Here is a 14,146-nt window from a genome sequence, read left to right on the forward strand (position 1 = left end):
GTACAGATGAGATTTGGTACTATCTGTGATTTCAGGCATCCACTGGAGGTGTTGGCATGTGTTGCCCAGGGATATGGGTGCATTACTGTAGTTTTTTGAAGGCCACCTACTAGGACAATGTGATATGTAATAGAAAGTGGTTGGCTGAGAGAGAAGAGGGCTCCTCAGCCTGTGATATCCACTTTCAGTCTTAAAAGATGAGGAAGGAGGCCATAAGTAAGGTGTAGAGGGAGCAGATTTCTGGCCAGAGGAAGTAGCAGATACATAAGCTCTGAGACCAGGATAATTTAGAGAAATTATAGGAAAATAAAAAAGGCTGGGTGTCTGGAATAATTAGGCAGAGGAGAGGGTACGAGAACTCGGGTTGTGCTGTGAGGCTTGATGTTTTCTTTTCATGGTGGAGGAGGGCCCGGGGTAGGGGGTGGGTGAGGTCTAACCAAAGCAGGGCTGTGACTGGGAGTTGGTAGAAGCCTGACACTCAGAGATGCACACGTTCCTTTGGCTCTACAGAAGGACACTTTCCTGCTCTTCCTCACTCCACTGCCCTCTCTGGCACATTCCTGATCTGTATTTTCGCAGTCATGTCACCAAGGAGTCCTTAGGTGTCTTCTCTAACCAGCTGTGGCCCAATTCATGTCTCTTGGCTCTTGACTGGGATAGGTCACCCTCCATTCATCCCAAAGCTCTTGCCCAGGAGATGCGATACTCAGGAGCACAGCCAAAGAATTTACCTCACTCACAGTTATTACAGTGACTTGTCCTCTCTGCACCCTTGGCCACCAGGATGCGGAAGCACAAAGCTGGCTTCTCACCCATGATTTCCCCATAGCATCTACTTTCTACCGATGGTTCTGAGGAGCAGTGAGCCCTTTGCCAACTGCTTGGCGGCTTAACTGTTGCAATCTCACCTAAGCAAGCGGAGCCACATGGAAGCCTGTGTTCTTGCACCAGCATTGACTTGACTCACCTCAGTTTGTTGTATGAAAACTCATAAGGCTCTGTGTGGTTTGAAGTACGAAGGGCAGTTTTCCTACCTCCTCGGGCTTCATTTTCCAACAATTCAGTGAAGGACGGCTGCTCCTAGTTGGTTCTACATCAGCTTCTTAGAAGCCTGTCCCCGACCCGCGGGTTCAGTTGTTCGCGGAGTGGCGACGAGGGTCGCGACCTGTGAATAAAGAATTGGGCGAGAGAGACATGGGCCCAGGGAAACATTGCTTGTCGAGGGCCGTTTATTGTAAGGGGGTATCCAAATTTAAAGTGAGCTTCTGGGAGGGCGGGGGTTAGGAAGGAATGCAGTGGAAAGTTACAAAATCTTCTGGGCCAGGCCCAAGGACAGCAGGTGTGGAGTGGGGCGATTATTCAGAAGTAGCGATACACCGAATGTTCTCTTTCTCAAGGTCAGGCTGGATCTTTTGTGGTTGCCAGGCAGAATAATTATCTCAAGTATGCAGACAGCTGTGGCTTTCAGCCAGCAGGGCCTCTCAGCCACTGGGGCAGGTCAGGCAAGGTCCTATGGCTCCTGACAGAAGCCTTTTTAGAATTTGAAACTCTTTTCTTAGATAGATCATTTGGACCATTTTTTTTTTCTTGGACAGTTCTTGGAGTTCTTTTAGAAGGCCCATTTCTTTCTCTGGTTTTCCTTTTAAAAATTAATTTATTCACTTTATATCCTGATCACAGCTCCTTCCCTCATCTCCTCCTGGTCTCCCCCTCCCTCCCTCTTCCCCCATTCCCACCCCCTAGTCCTCAGAAAGGGGGAGCTTTCTCCTTTAGCAACTGATACCAGACTATCAAGTCTCTTCAGGACTGCCTGCATCCTCTTCTTCTGTGTCCTGGCAAGGCTACCTTACCTGGGGAAAGTGATTGAAGAGCAGGCAACAGAGTCCATGGCAGGGACAACCCTTGGTCCCCTTACTTGGTGACATACATGGAGACTGAGTTGCCTATTGGCTACATCTGAGCCAGGGGCCTGGATCCTCTCCATACCTGGTTCTTGGTTGGTGCATCAGGCTCTGCCAGCTGCCCTGTGCCTGGATTTGTTGGGAAGGACCATTTCGTTGCTAGGTTTCCTGCAGGGGAACGTATAATAGCTCAGGAAGTGGTAAGAAAGACGAGCTGAGACAGACCACAAGGCCCTTTAGTGTCCTAGTTGGGTGACTCAACTGGACTTTGGCTGAAGGCAGCTGGAGTGACTTGAAAAACCCTACCTGGGGCTGTCTATGCATCATGTATTAAGATTTCCCACAACCTGGACTCCTGAGAATGAAAATTAAACTATCCTTATAATGCTCAATGGCAACTTACACTGTTTCTAGATAGTAACCACGGAAACCTGCTATTGTTGTGAATGGCCCACTACCAGAACAGAACAGAAGCCATTTATTCTTGGCCTCCCTGAGGGATGGTATTGAGTACTTTGCCTTCCCCTTTCCTCCTGCCATCTCACAATGATGCGGGTGAGGGTTCAGGTTCCCAAGAATGAGAACTGTCACTCCGCACCTGGGAGGGCTGTGGAGGAGGGCTGTGAAAGAATGTGGATGAATATGGCAAAAGATGACATCCAGGGGACTGGTGAGAGACAGCAGCTTGGGGTGGGCTGTTGGTGTCATTGGAGATGCTATTAAGGGCATTTATGAGGCAGCATTCATGTTTGGAGTCCCATCTGACTGTCATCAATAAGTGTCTCTGTTCTATTGTGGAAGGGGAACCTTAATTAGGCATGAAGAGATTTATCAAACAGCAGTCTTTGGAGCTGTTGGTCTCTCTGCCATCTGGACGGATGGTTTCCCACCCTGCAACAACAGCAGTGGGAATGATGGATGAGGTCCCACAGCTCAAACCGTGCCCCCCTTCCCAGGGTCTGAGAAAACCCACATGGCATTTGTCCTCCCCAGAAACAGTGAAAATCTGCCTGTGTTAATGGGTACATGTACATACTACGGTTTGCCCTAGGAAGATGTGACACTGACTGGGGGCAGCCAAGCCCACATCTAGCTAAAGTCAATTTTTAGTTTACAGTGAGTGCTCTAACCACATGGATTTATAGAAAAAGCCTGGGAGTGAGGGTAGAACTTTGGTGAAAATTCCATGCAGGCTGTCGCCTCAGTTTAATGACCTACTTATTCTGTTTTGGTCCAACCCACATGACGTTTTGGAAGGTTCTTTTGACATGATGGATGCAAAATGGCTTCACTCACTATAAAATCCTCTGGAGACATCCAGGCTTTAATCCAACAAACATTTATTGAGCAACAGTTGTGTGCTATGCACCACACCTAGAGCTGTGATGGATACAGATGAATAGAACAGTGCCTGCCCTCGGCAAGCTTACAGTCTAAGGACAGAGACAGGACAAGTGCACAAGTAGCTATAATACAAGGCAGAATATGGTAAGTGCCATGAGAAAGGTACAAATAAAGTGCTGCGGTGGTTCTGTGGAGGGAGAGATCCCAGCATTGGTGGATCAGGGAGGGCTTCATGGAGGATGCGGTTTCTGCATGGGCCTCGGAAGAAACTCAAGAGTGATCCAGAAGATGAGAACTGCAAGGCCAAAGGCACAGAGCCAGAAAACATGGCGCCTTTTCCCAACAATGACAACTCTTCTGGATCGGCCAGTGGAGGGTATGAGGGGACCTGACTGGGAACTCTGTTATGTCAGGAGAAATATGGGCACGTTTTCATGGGCCAGGGGATTATCAAGGGCTGTGAAGAGCTGGAGTTACATACCATTGCGCATGCTCAGGGAGGGTTGGAAGAGGACGCCCCTACTAAGGGGTCTACAGGACAAGTAGAGGCGGGTTGGGTCTAGTTGGAAAGAGGAATGAGGGGAATGCGTGGAAGAGTCAGTGGTCATCTTAGGGTCCCAGACTGTGCCGAAAGAATCATTGGTGTTCCAATGGGAAAAGAAATCATGCAGGGAGACAGATGGTCTATTTAGCTTCAAGATGGGTTGAGTTCAAGATGGCAGAGCAGGTAGAATGTGTTTAAAACCAGCAGTGTGTCGTCCTAGAACTGGCATTTCTCATGGAGCTAAGGGGAGGGGAGGGTGTTCTTTGGGTGGTGGTTAGGTCTGAAAGAAAGCATGGCTCTTCTGATGCACTGTGTATAGGCCTCGGGGAGGACCTTATTGGAAGGAATGGCTACTTTGTGGTACAGTGAGAAGAGAGGGGGAAAATGGGCAGCTCTTCCTTGGCTCTCTTTCCAGCCTAAGGCAGGAACGCCAATAAATAACTCATAAATACATAAATAAATATATAAATAAATGGTCCTGGAGGTTGGGATGGGAGGGGTAAAATCTTAAGAACGTAGTATCTTGCCCAGGAGAATTCACTGTAGAGATTTGTAATGAGACAGGCTTTTCAAGTTAGTACATAGAGGGTGCTGAGATGCTGGTCTCAGAAGTGGCCTAGGAGAGGACACAAAAAAGTGGTCCAGGGACTGGAGACCATTCCAAGGTCTCCACATAACTCCTCCAGTGGATACCTACCTTTCTTTCTTTCTTTCTTTCTTTCTTTCTTTCTTTCTTTCTTTCTGATGGCAGAGTCTGAGGGAGGGGTCACTGGGGGAGGGGCACAAAGTAAATGGAGGTCAAGCAGGCTTAGGCAGGTGGACTGAGGAGGTGACTGATAGCCAAACAGTAGAGGGGACTGGCTGAGGCTGATGCTTTGCTCTGACTGACTGTGGCCTCAACAAGGTGAATGCTGTGCCTCCCTGGGGCTAGCCAAGGTCAGCCAGCCAATGTTAAAAGACTTTAATGGAACCCAGCCCCAAGTGAGTTCTCAGTAGGCAGTAAAGGACACTTGGCTGTAGACTGTGAGTCTGGCTGGAGAAGAATGAGGAGAGGGAAAGCTAAGGCCCATGGAGTTCCTGCTGCTACAAGCCCAGATCATTCCAACAGTCCTGGGTCTGCTGAGCTGGGGAAAGAGCACATATGGGTGGTCCTGGGACCTCTGCTCTTTTCCCATTAGGTTAAACCCTGACAACTGGCCCTCTAACTCCTCTGCAGAGAGAAGATCCTGGGTGGAACTTGGGGTCACCTCTAGAGCCTGACCTCTGGGCGCCTTCTTCATGATTCTGCATGGAGTGTTCTGACATCCAAGGGCTTTACTAACACAAGGCCCTGCTGGTGAGTCTACCTACTCCTCCAGGGCAATGCAAACCTTAGAAGTTAAATGTCTTCTAGAGCCTTTGAAAGTCTTAAGACGAAAGGCTCCGGAGACGTGTAAAATATGATGCTAATTATTTCTTCTGCTCATGAAAAGGCTGAACCACTTGGTTCCCAGGAAGGCTGTTAGGGCTGTTGCTTTTTTAAATATTCATTTTTATGATGTAAATCCCAAACCCCAAGTTTCAGACCACAGCAAGAACAAGGAAGGAAATGTGGGGATGTATGGTCATCATTCTGATTTGGGGCTGGAGGGACTGTACACAGGGTTAATAGTCCTACGGTGTCCCTCTATTGTTTCTGCTCACTTCCCATCAGCCATTAATTTAGAGCAAGTGTCATGTTCTGAATGGCTGTTGATTAATTACGTCAGGCCTCATATGCTTGAGAGAGGATCTTGATTACTTTTCCTAACTCTCTTCACCTTCAAGATAATAGTTTTTTTTCCTATACTTATCTTTCAAATATGTTTTAAAACACCATTATTTATCAGGCGAGGGACTGCATCTAACACATCAAGCTGGCTGAGGCTTTGCTGTGTGTGACCCCTAAGTTGTTGGCATTGAGCCCAGATTTCCCCCTGGAGACTATGTCCAGTGTTTGGCTTTAGGCTTTTACAAGAAAAACAAGTCTTAAGTTGGAATCTTAATAGAGGAGGAAAGGTTTTTGCAAAAACTGCAACCGTTGATGGTATGAGGGCCGGGTAGGGAGTGGGGGTGGTGAGGGTGGGAAGGTGGGTAGGGCAGACACTGGGACCTCTTATGGAAGAGCTGAAAATCTCCATGGTGGAGCTTGGTGTGGGCAGGCATGACTGTCAAGATGGGACAGTCACAAAGTGACACTGGCACAATAGGCTGGCTGCAAGGGACCCTCAGGGTGCAGGATGCAGAAAGTAAACAGAGAGTGACTGCAGAGATCCAGGGCTAGATGCTCACAGTCTTCCAGGTGTCCAGCTCTGGCGCTCTGTGGGGTACCTAGAAAAGCGATTCTATATGTTTTGAACAGGATGATTTCTATTGTGACTGTGCCCTTTCAAGCATTTGCTGTGTCCTTCTGGTGGCAAATGGGACAGTAGAGTTCCCTCATGTGACATTCTACAGGGATGGGATGAAAACTAACCTGGAAATTGAATTTCTAGGAGCACTTCCTCCTTAGTGGGCCACACCCAGCAAAATGACTGTACTTTGGACACTCCTTTGTCCTTTTCTGCTGCAGGGAAAACTCCTAGAAAAGCTTGTTTCTAGAACCATGGTTTACAACAATCTACCTCTTTAGGACCATCTGCTGTTCTACCCTACTAAGTACCAGGTGGTACTTGTCAAGCCAGAACACAGGGCTGTCCATTGAGCTTTCTCCATAGCTGTGAAGGCCTGTCTGGGACACATGTGCCATCTGTGCTTGTCCTTTGAACAGTTGCACTCTCAAGTTCATGAACAAGGCCTTCAGCTCTGGTGTGACCTCTGCTGCTTGGTCTCCTTTTCCCTCTTTGCCCAGTGGAACTCTCCAAAGTCTCTCCTCCATGAACTGCACCTCTTAAGACTGGTCCAAGCTGTCCTCTCTGGGTCTGGGCTACCCAGAATCCACATCACTCAGAGGTTCGGGGAAGCTGACAACAGGTGGCTCTCCATTCAGCCATGAGCCCAAAGATCCATCCAGCCCAGGAGACAGGTTGTCATCCAAAGTCATGGGACTGGGCTTCTTTGCATGTCAAGTACTTCTGCCCCCAAAGATGAACTGAGTCTCCATCTGGTCCAGGTGGGTTCTCCACACCTTCTTCCTGTGGCTTATCTGCCTAATGCTAGATGAACACCACACAGTTATAAATACTCAGGTCAATATATATATGCAGGTATAGATATATATATTCTGGTCACTGTTTTACACTTTAACAAAGAAAACCACTAGCCTGCTTGTTCTATTGTTTGTGCCACCCCGACTCCCATCTGCCTGTGGTGTAGCTGGCAGGAAAGTGAGCTACTGAGTCCCATGGGCCGCCCTCCTTACGTAGCCCCATCACACTGGCCAACAGTCAGTTTCAATGCCCCCTGCTCATGTAGGCTCTTGAGGGCCTTGAATTCCAAGGGCATGGTGTGGGGGCTAGCCTGGGAGGTATAGCCGTACTTGAGGCTGTCATAATAGTGGTACTTGACGGGGTTCTGATTCTGATCCAGTGGAAAGGGCCAGAAACCATAGAGGTAGATTTGATTGCAGAAGCGTGTGGCCAGGGTGTACATCAAGAGGCCAGTGGTTGGTCTTTTGATGTGGACTTTGTTGGTCAGCCAATATCTGGATAAGAAAAAAGAAAAAAGGAGTTAAAAAAGAAACAATAAGGTCTGGAAAGATGGCTCAGTTGGTAAAATGCCTGCCTTGCAAGCATGAGAACCTGTTTGGATTCCTTAGCACCCATGTAGAAGCAGGGTTTGGTGGAGTATACCTGTATCCCTATTGTGTAGGGGCCCAGTGGAAAGAAGGAGGATCCCTGGAGCTCACTGGCCAGCCAGCCCAGTCAACCAGTGAGCTGAGGGTTTAGGAAGGACTCTGTCTCTAAAAAGAAGATGGAGAGGAAAGATACCTGAAATCAACCTCTGGCCATCACTGTACACACACACACACACACACACACACACACACACACACACACACACACACACACACACACACATGCCCATGCACCCACTAACGATATACATCATAAACAAACATGTACAGAAATAATGAAGAAATGTGTTTGTGAATACTTCTTTCTAAGAAGAAAGAAACTTTATTCTGTCCAGCAGCTTACATCCTGCAACTCCAAGAACCAATCAAGCCATAGGCCCAAGGCTTCCTTCTCTGAAGTCTGATAACCACCAATGATTGAGCACCTGGGCTGCATCTTCGGTTGGTGATTTCATGTGCGGGAGTCAATGAGGTCTCAGGTGCCAATGTGAAAACTGGCAGCCCAAGGTCACCGTGTGGGAAGGGGCAGTACTTTTCTTTGAACTCAGACCCACTGAAAACTGAAGCAGGCTTAGCAGTCTTCTGTAATCGACTGGATAATAAATCCTTTTTTTTTTTTTTTTTTTTTTTTTTGGCTTTGCAACCATATGGCGTCAATAATGGCTGTACAACCACATGAAGTTAGAGCATAGGAGAGCTGCCATCAACATATGTAGATATGTCGAAGGTTGGCCCTGACCCCGCTTAAAGCATGTTTGCTTGCACAGTGCCTGCTGCCTTATAGGTGGTTTCATAAGTCTTCTCCACTTAAGCACATACAGGTAGACTTCTTTCCTATCAGTGCTCCCAGAAGCCCCACCCTCTGAGGTGGCCAACCTTCTCTGACCATGCATGTAACTTCTCTGCAGAGCCAAGAGGCCCTGGACAGTGGTTTGGGCTCTAAGACTAGATTCTGTCTATACATTTTTTTTTCAAAGACCTGCCACTCCATCTTATTATATACCTTGAATAGGAAGTTCTTGCCTTCGAGACTCTGTCAAAGAGTGATGGGAGAAGTGCAGAAAGCAGGGTGTTAGACAGGCATCCCAGGTGAGGGGAATATTGTGCATTTCTGTGTACCTTAGCCAGAACCACAGCATGCAAGGGGCCATCTGTGCTCTGGATGAGCAACCATGCCCATGGCATGGAAGTACATAATTCAAATGGTTCCATTGTTAGCTATCTGTGTCTTCGAGAAATCCATCTTCTCTCTGATGGATCTCATTCTCCACCTGGATGCATAGTCCTGACACCTCCAGGTTCCAGCATTCCAACAGTATCTAGAAATTTCCTGCATGGGGGAACCTTCGGCTTGCTATCAGTCTTGCTTCCTACTGTACGGATCTGGAGCGTACTCTGGGTGGCCCCACCTCCTTATTTGTAGTTAAAGCTCCACTTGCCCTCAGCCAAATGACTTTAATAGCTAGGCTTCTGTGCCAATGTGAAGGCAGAACTGCTGACCGCTGAGCTTGCCCGAGGTGTCTCTAAACCAGACCGAGATCATGATTTGCTGTCTTTGAACAGACAATCTCACGGTAATGCCTCTCCTGGGCTTCCACTCGCCACTCTTCCACTGCAGGCCAGTTCAGTTTCTGATGGCCCCGCAGCACAGCAACAAATACAACTTTATCCTCAAATGAGCCAGTTAAATTCATGCTGGAAGCAGAAGGACACCAGAGTGAAACCTTTACTTATTGCTGAAGGGTAAGCCTGGTTTTTATGTCCTTCGTGGTGATTTTAGATGGTAGGGAGTGGAGAGGAGGGGAGGGCTTACTAGAAGCCCAAGAAACTGCTTTATGCACAATGGCTCTTTCTACACCTCAAAAAAGGGAACCCAAAAGATCCCACAGGCAACCCTAGAGCATTTGCATTTGGAGGGAGCTTTAGCTGATGAATCTGATGAGGTTTCAGATGCTTAAAAATCCATGCCATTACCAAAAATTATGCAGTATTTGCAGTGTTTGACCAAATAAAAGGCATTTTAGGATAACTACAACCCACTTCTCCAACAGAACTATCTTTCTGTTGTGACTGGAATGTCACTTTGGACCTTGAGTTAGGAGGCCGGGGACCCAGATGGCTGCAACCAGGCCTATGATACTCCTGGGCACAGTGGAAGCCTGGTGGTCCTTTGGACAACCATGGTTGTCCTAAGTCTGTCACTCAGAGATCCTGTTTCTTGTGTCTCTCCTTATTTCATCCTGTCTGAATCTAGAAACTTCCCATCACTGGATTTTCCAAAAGGGAATCAGATGGAGTGACAAAGACAGAGAGCTGTGCAGTGGCTCTGGTAACTGCAAACATAATGCAATTGAAAACCAGCAAGGAGCAAGTCTGTGGACACAACACAGACCTGTCCTTTCTTCTCTATACTGCTGATGTTTCTATGGTGATGGCTAACCATTGTCCCCCAATTCCCTCTCACATCCTCCTGGACATCTCTCAGAAATCTCTCCCTGCTCCACATGCTATCCAAATCCCACAGTGGAAATTCCACAAGAAATGGCTACACTTCCAGCTTCCTATTTCCCTACACTGCACCAGCCCCACCCCAACCCCCAGTGTAAATGACCATAACTCACTCCAAGGCTCTGTGCTATCTCCCAGTGCTTCCCTTATCAAGACTCTGTTGCTCTTTTGTTCTGGTCTCTGGCCTGAACCTGAGGTCCCCTGTGTAATAGTTCCTTTCCAAGGCTGCTAAAGTCTCATGGGACTGCAGTGAGCATGTGTGCCTTTCCGACATACTCTGGTTCCCAGTGGGTCATCTGTCTTGCTGCCTGTTGTGCTGAGAGGTCATGGCTGCTGAAGAAGCATATTAGCCCTTATGTGGAAGGAGGGCTGTCTGCAGAACTGGGGGCTGTGTTTAGTCTTCTCTCTCCCTGCACTGAGATTCCACAGGGCCATGACCTACTTTCCATGGGTTGGGGTGCCCCAGGCCATTTGTCTGGAAGAAAATATACTGAGAATATGAGGGGCAGCCTATTTGTAATAAGTCCCATGGGGGTCCAGGTTAACTGATATCGCTCAGTGCCTGGAGGCTTCTTTCCTTTGGTCACAGGGAGGCCTGTGTAGATTGCCTTCTGTGTCTGCCCTGCTCCTCATAATGCAAATGGGTTTGGGACTCTAAGTAGGTTTCTCCTGGGTCTTTCTGAACTGAAGGATGGATGAGACAGGCTGAATTCATACAGGACCCACACCATGTGGCCCTGAGCGTATCTAGTTCTGAACTGACAGGGTAGTGTGGTGGTGTGAATGAAAATGGCCCCCATAGACTCACAGGGAACGGCATTATTGGAGATGTGGCCTTGTTGGGAGAAGTGGGAGGTGGGGTGGGCTCTGAAGTTTTAGAAGCTTAAGCCAGGCCTGTGGCACACTGTCTCTTCCTGTTGCCTGTGGATCCAGATGTAGAACTCTCAGCTACCTCTCCAGCACCATGTCTGCCTGTGTGCTACCATGCTTCCCACTGTGACAATTACAGGATAAACTTCTGAACTGTAAGCCAGCTCCAATTAAATGTTTTTTTTTTAAGGGTTGCTGTGGTCATGGTGTCTCTTCACAGCAACAGAAATCCTAACTAAGACAGATAGACAGCATCATCCAGCCTTTCCACAGATGAGAGACTCCATTGGGGACACTGATGTTGGAGATCCTAAGCCTAGTGGGGAATTAATGCCACTATTATAAGACTCCATAGGATACCTGAAGGCTGATTGTAGTTACTTGGGTGTTTCTGAAATGCTGTATTTTGTGAGGTTTCCTTTCAACTGCCCCACATATCAATATTATCTTGAGCTTTTAAAAGTCCATCTTGTGACTCTTCTCCTTCCCCAACTTGACTGCCTCTAGAATTAACTAAAACTAAAAAAACTGGGGCACACCTCTAAAGAATTATTTTTTCTTAATTTGAAGTGGAATGACCCATTTATAATCCGGATCTTTGAGGTGGGAAGACACACCTTGAATCCAGATCTTTGGATGGGAGAAGACCCACCTTTAATCTGGGTCTCCCCTAAAGACTACGTAAGTAACTGGAAGAAGGAAGCTTTTGCTCTTTGCCTGCTTACTTTCTTGCCTCACTAGAAAGACCATCCTTTCCATGGCATTAGAGCCTACTTCTTCAGTATTCTGCATATACAGAAGACTAGCTGAGACATCCAGCCTTGTTGACTAAACAACTACTAGATTCTTGGATCTTCCATTCATAGAAAGCCGTTGTTGGACTGGCTTGACCACAGCCATTCTAATAAATCTACCCCCCACCACATTCATTCTATAATTCTGTTACTCAAGAGAACTTGACTAAAACACCAACCGTCCTATCTACCTTCCATGGCCACTTCCCTCCCACTGTATTTCAACTGAGGTCTGGCCTCAGTCCAGTCCAGTAGCTGTCTCTCAGCACCCTACCCCTCACCCAGAGTTTCACAGAGTGGCCATACCACAGACTAAGCCATTAGACAGTTCTCAAGCACTAAGCAAGACCCTACTTGGTGAGGAGTTGAACAGGGGCTACAATCATCAGGTCCTTTGATTCCATATCCATGTTATTTGTCCCTTGTCATCTAGCTGAGTAGCCAGCAGGGTGGAAGGTGCTAGAATATGAGTCTGCCCATGAGGCCATTTGTTTATTCACTAGCTAACAGGAAGGAAGCACAGTTGATGGTCTGGGGACGCTTGATGCTGAAGTTGGGGATCCTTGGCCACCATGGCACTCTCTGTACTCAACAGGGTTATGAGATGAGCTCAGGAGGGCCCTGGGGGACAAAGCCAGGGAGACTTTAAAGAGATGACTCCAAATCAGGCTGAAAATGGATATAATAGGGTTTTTAGTAGTGATAAAAGTCTTTAAAGCAAGATGGTGCTGATGATTTCATGACTGTATATTTACAACTCATCAAACAGTAGTCACAAGATGTGAATTAACAGCCATTAATTGTACTTCAGTAAACGCTTTTTATTTTATTTTACCTTTTCAAATGATGACTTTCAGAAGGTTAGCCTACGGTGGCAGTCCTCCCAAACATCCTGGGAAATGTTTATCTACCTCTGACACACATCCAGTAATGGGGAGCTTACTATTTGCTAACCTAGCCTATTGCATTTCGGCTCTAATGCCAAGTTTCTTAGTTAGTTGCCCATTGTAACACTGGAGCTTTAGGAGCTGCCTAGGGCCCACTCCCAGGTGTAGCCTGCACACTAAGATTCCTATAACGTTCTCCAGCAACTCCTGCTCTGACTAGGAGGTGGATCTACAGAAAGAACCAGAAAGTGGGCTATATTTGGAGGGAAAAGGGCAACAGAGTAAATGTAAGGAAAGATGAGCACTCAGCCAGCGCAGCTGCCTGGCAGAGGTATAATGGAGTAAACCGAGAGTAGGGATGTGTATAAGGAAAACCAATGTCCAGCCTTAGTGTTGTCACATGGGGGAGCAGTGGGGATGGTGGCGTCTCCAGGAATGACCAATTTTACTGTTGTTCCATAAGATGACACTAAGATTTTCTGATTAAAAAAAAAAAAAGCATTAGAAGTTATTTTTTTAAATATAAATTCTCCAAATTTTAAAATACTGGTAACTAATTAAAATGTTTTTTATAGCACTGAGGCTATTCAGTGGTGAGGCTCTGGGTTCAACTCCCACATGAACAAAAGTAAATTAAAAAAAAAATATCACATGAGACCTTACTGAGTGAGTCAGACAGAATCAATCAGTCTGTGGATCAGAGTACCAGCCTCTTGGATTGAAATTGTCTTCCTTTTTCAGTGAACAGAGGCAAGAGTCATGAACCAGGGCAATTTCCCTGAGCAGAAGCGAGAGTCATCTGCATTGGGTCAGGCAGAGTTTGGATATAAAAATGTGTGTGTCCCAATCTTGGCCTCTGGGGCATCTTTCGCCCTGTGGTGATTCCTGGTGGGTCGGGGCTAGGGTGACATGACTGTAGCTACAACTACTGTTATCCAGAGGCAAGAGAATTGCAGCTGACATTATCCCGTGACATAAGAGGCACTGGTGGTGTCCTGCCTGTCTATATGCCTTCTGGGGATTTGTGTTTTGTTTACTTTCTGATAGTAAGGCCTTAGCAGGGGATGGCTTCTGGGAATGAATTTCCATTCAGGCCAGTAGTGCTATGCCCAGAAAGGAGATGGGTTTCATCAATGGGACAGCCAAGGCGCTAGCAGGGGAGGGTGATAGGACATGCATGTGCTGGCATCTCCCAACCCCATACTTTTCTCTGTCTGCTCCTTGGGTGAACTCCGTTTTTTTCTCTTTCCCCAAATTAATCACATTCACCCCACCTTCCTGGAAACGGTTTCCTTTGTTCCCCTAGCTCCTCCCTGGCTCAACCTGTCAGTCACACTACCTGATTACCATCACCATGAGCATTTCCCTTACTCTTCTTCTGTGCTTAGGACCTGGGGCCAAGGCTTACATTTCTTTGTAGGATCCAGTCATCCAACACCCTGCATGCTGTACCTGTGGCCCTAGGCAGAGACAAGAGCGCTTCT

General features: G+C 47.2%; 1 protein-coding gene across 1 annotated transcript in view; it reads right to left on the bottom strand.

Moving 5' to 3' along the window:
- Positions 1 to 6,474: 6,474 nt before the first annotated feature.
- The window catches only part of St8sia2 (ST8 alpha-N-acetyl-neuraminide alpha-2,8-sialyltransferase 2), a 106,824-nt gene continuing 99,152 nt past the window's right edge, over positions 6,475 to 14,146 (bottom strand). The window contains exon 7 of the mRNA XM_051149305.1: positions 6,475 to 7,450. Coding sequence (XP_051005262.1) covers positions 7,165 to 7,450 — 286 coding nt within the window. The 3' untranslated portion in view covers positions 6,475 to 7,164. The remainder of the gene's footprint in view (positions 7,451 to 14,146) is intronic.

The sequence above is a fragment of the Acomys russatus genome, chromosome 7, assembly GCF_903995435.1.
Source record: "Acomys russatus chromosome 7, mAcoRus1.1, whole genome shotgun sequence".
Lineage (NCBI taxonomy): Eukaryota > Metazoa > Chordata > Mammalia > Rodentia > Muridae > Acomys > Acomys russatus.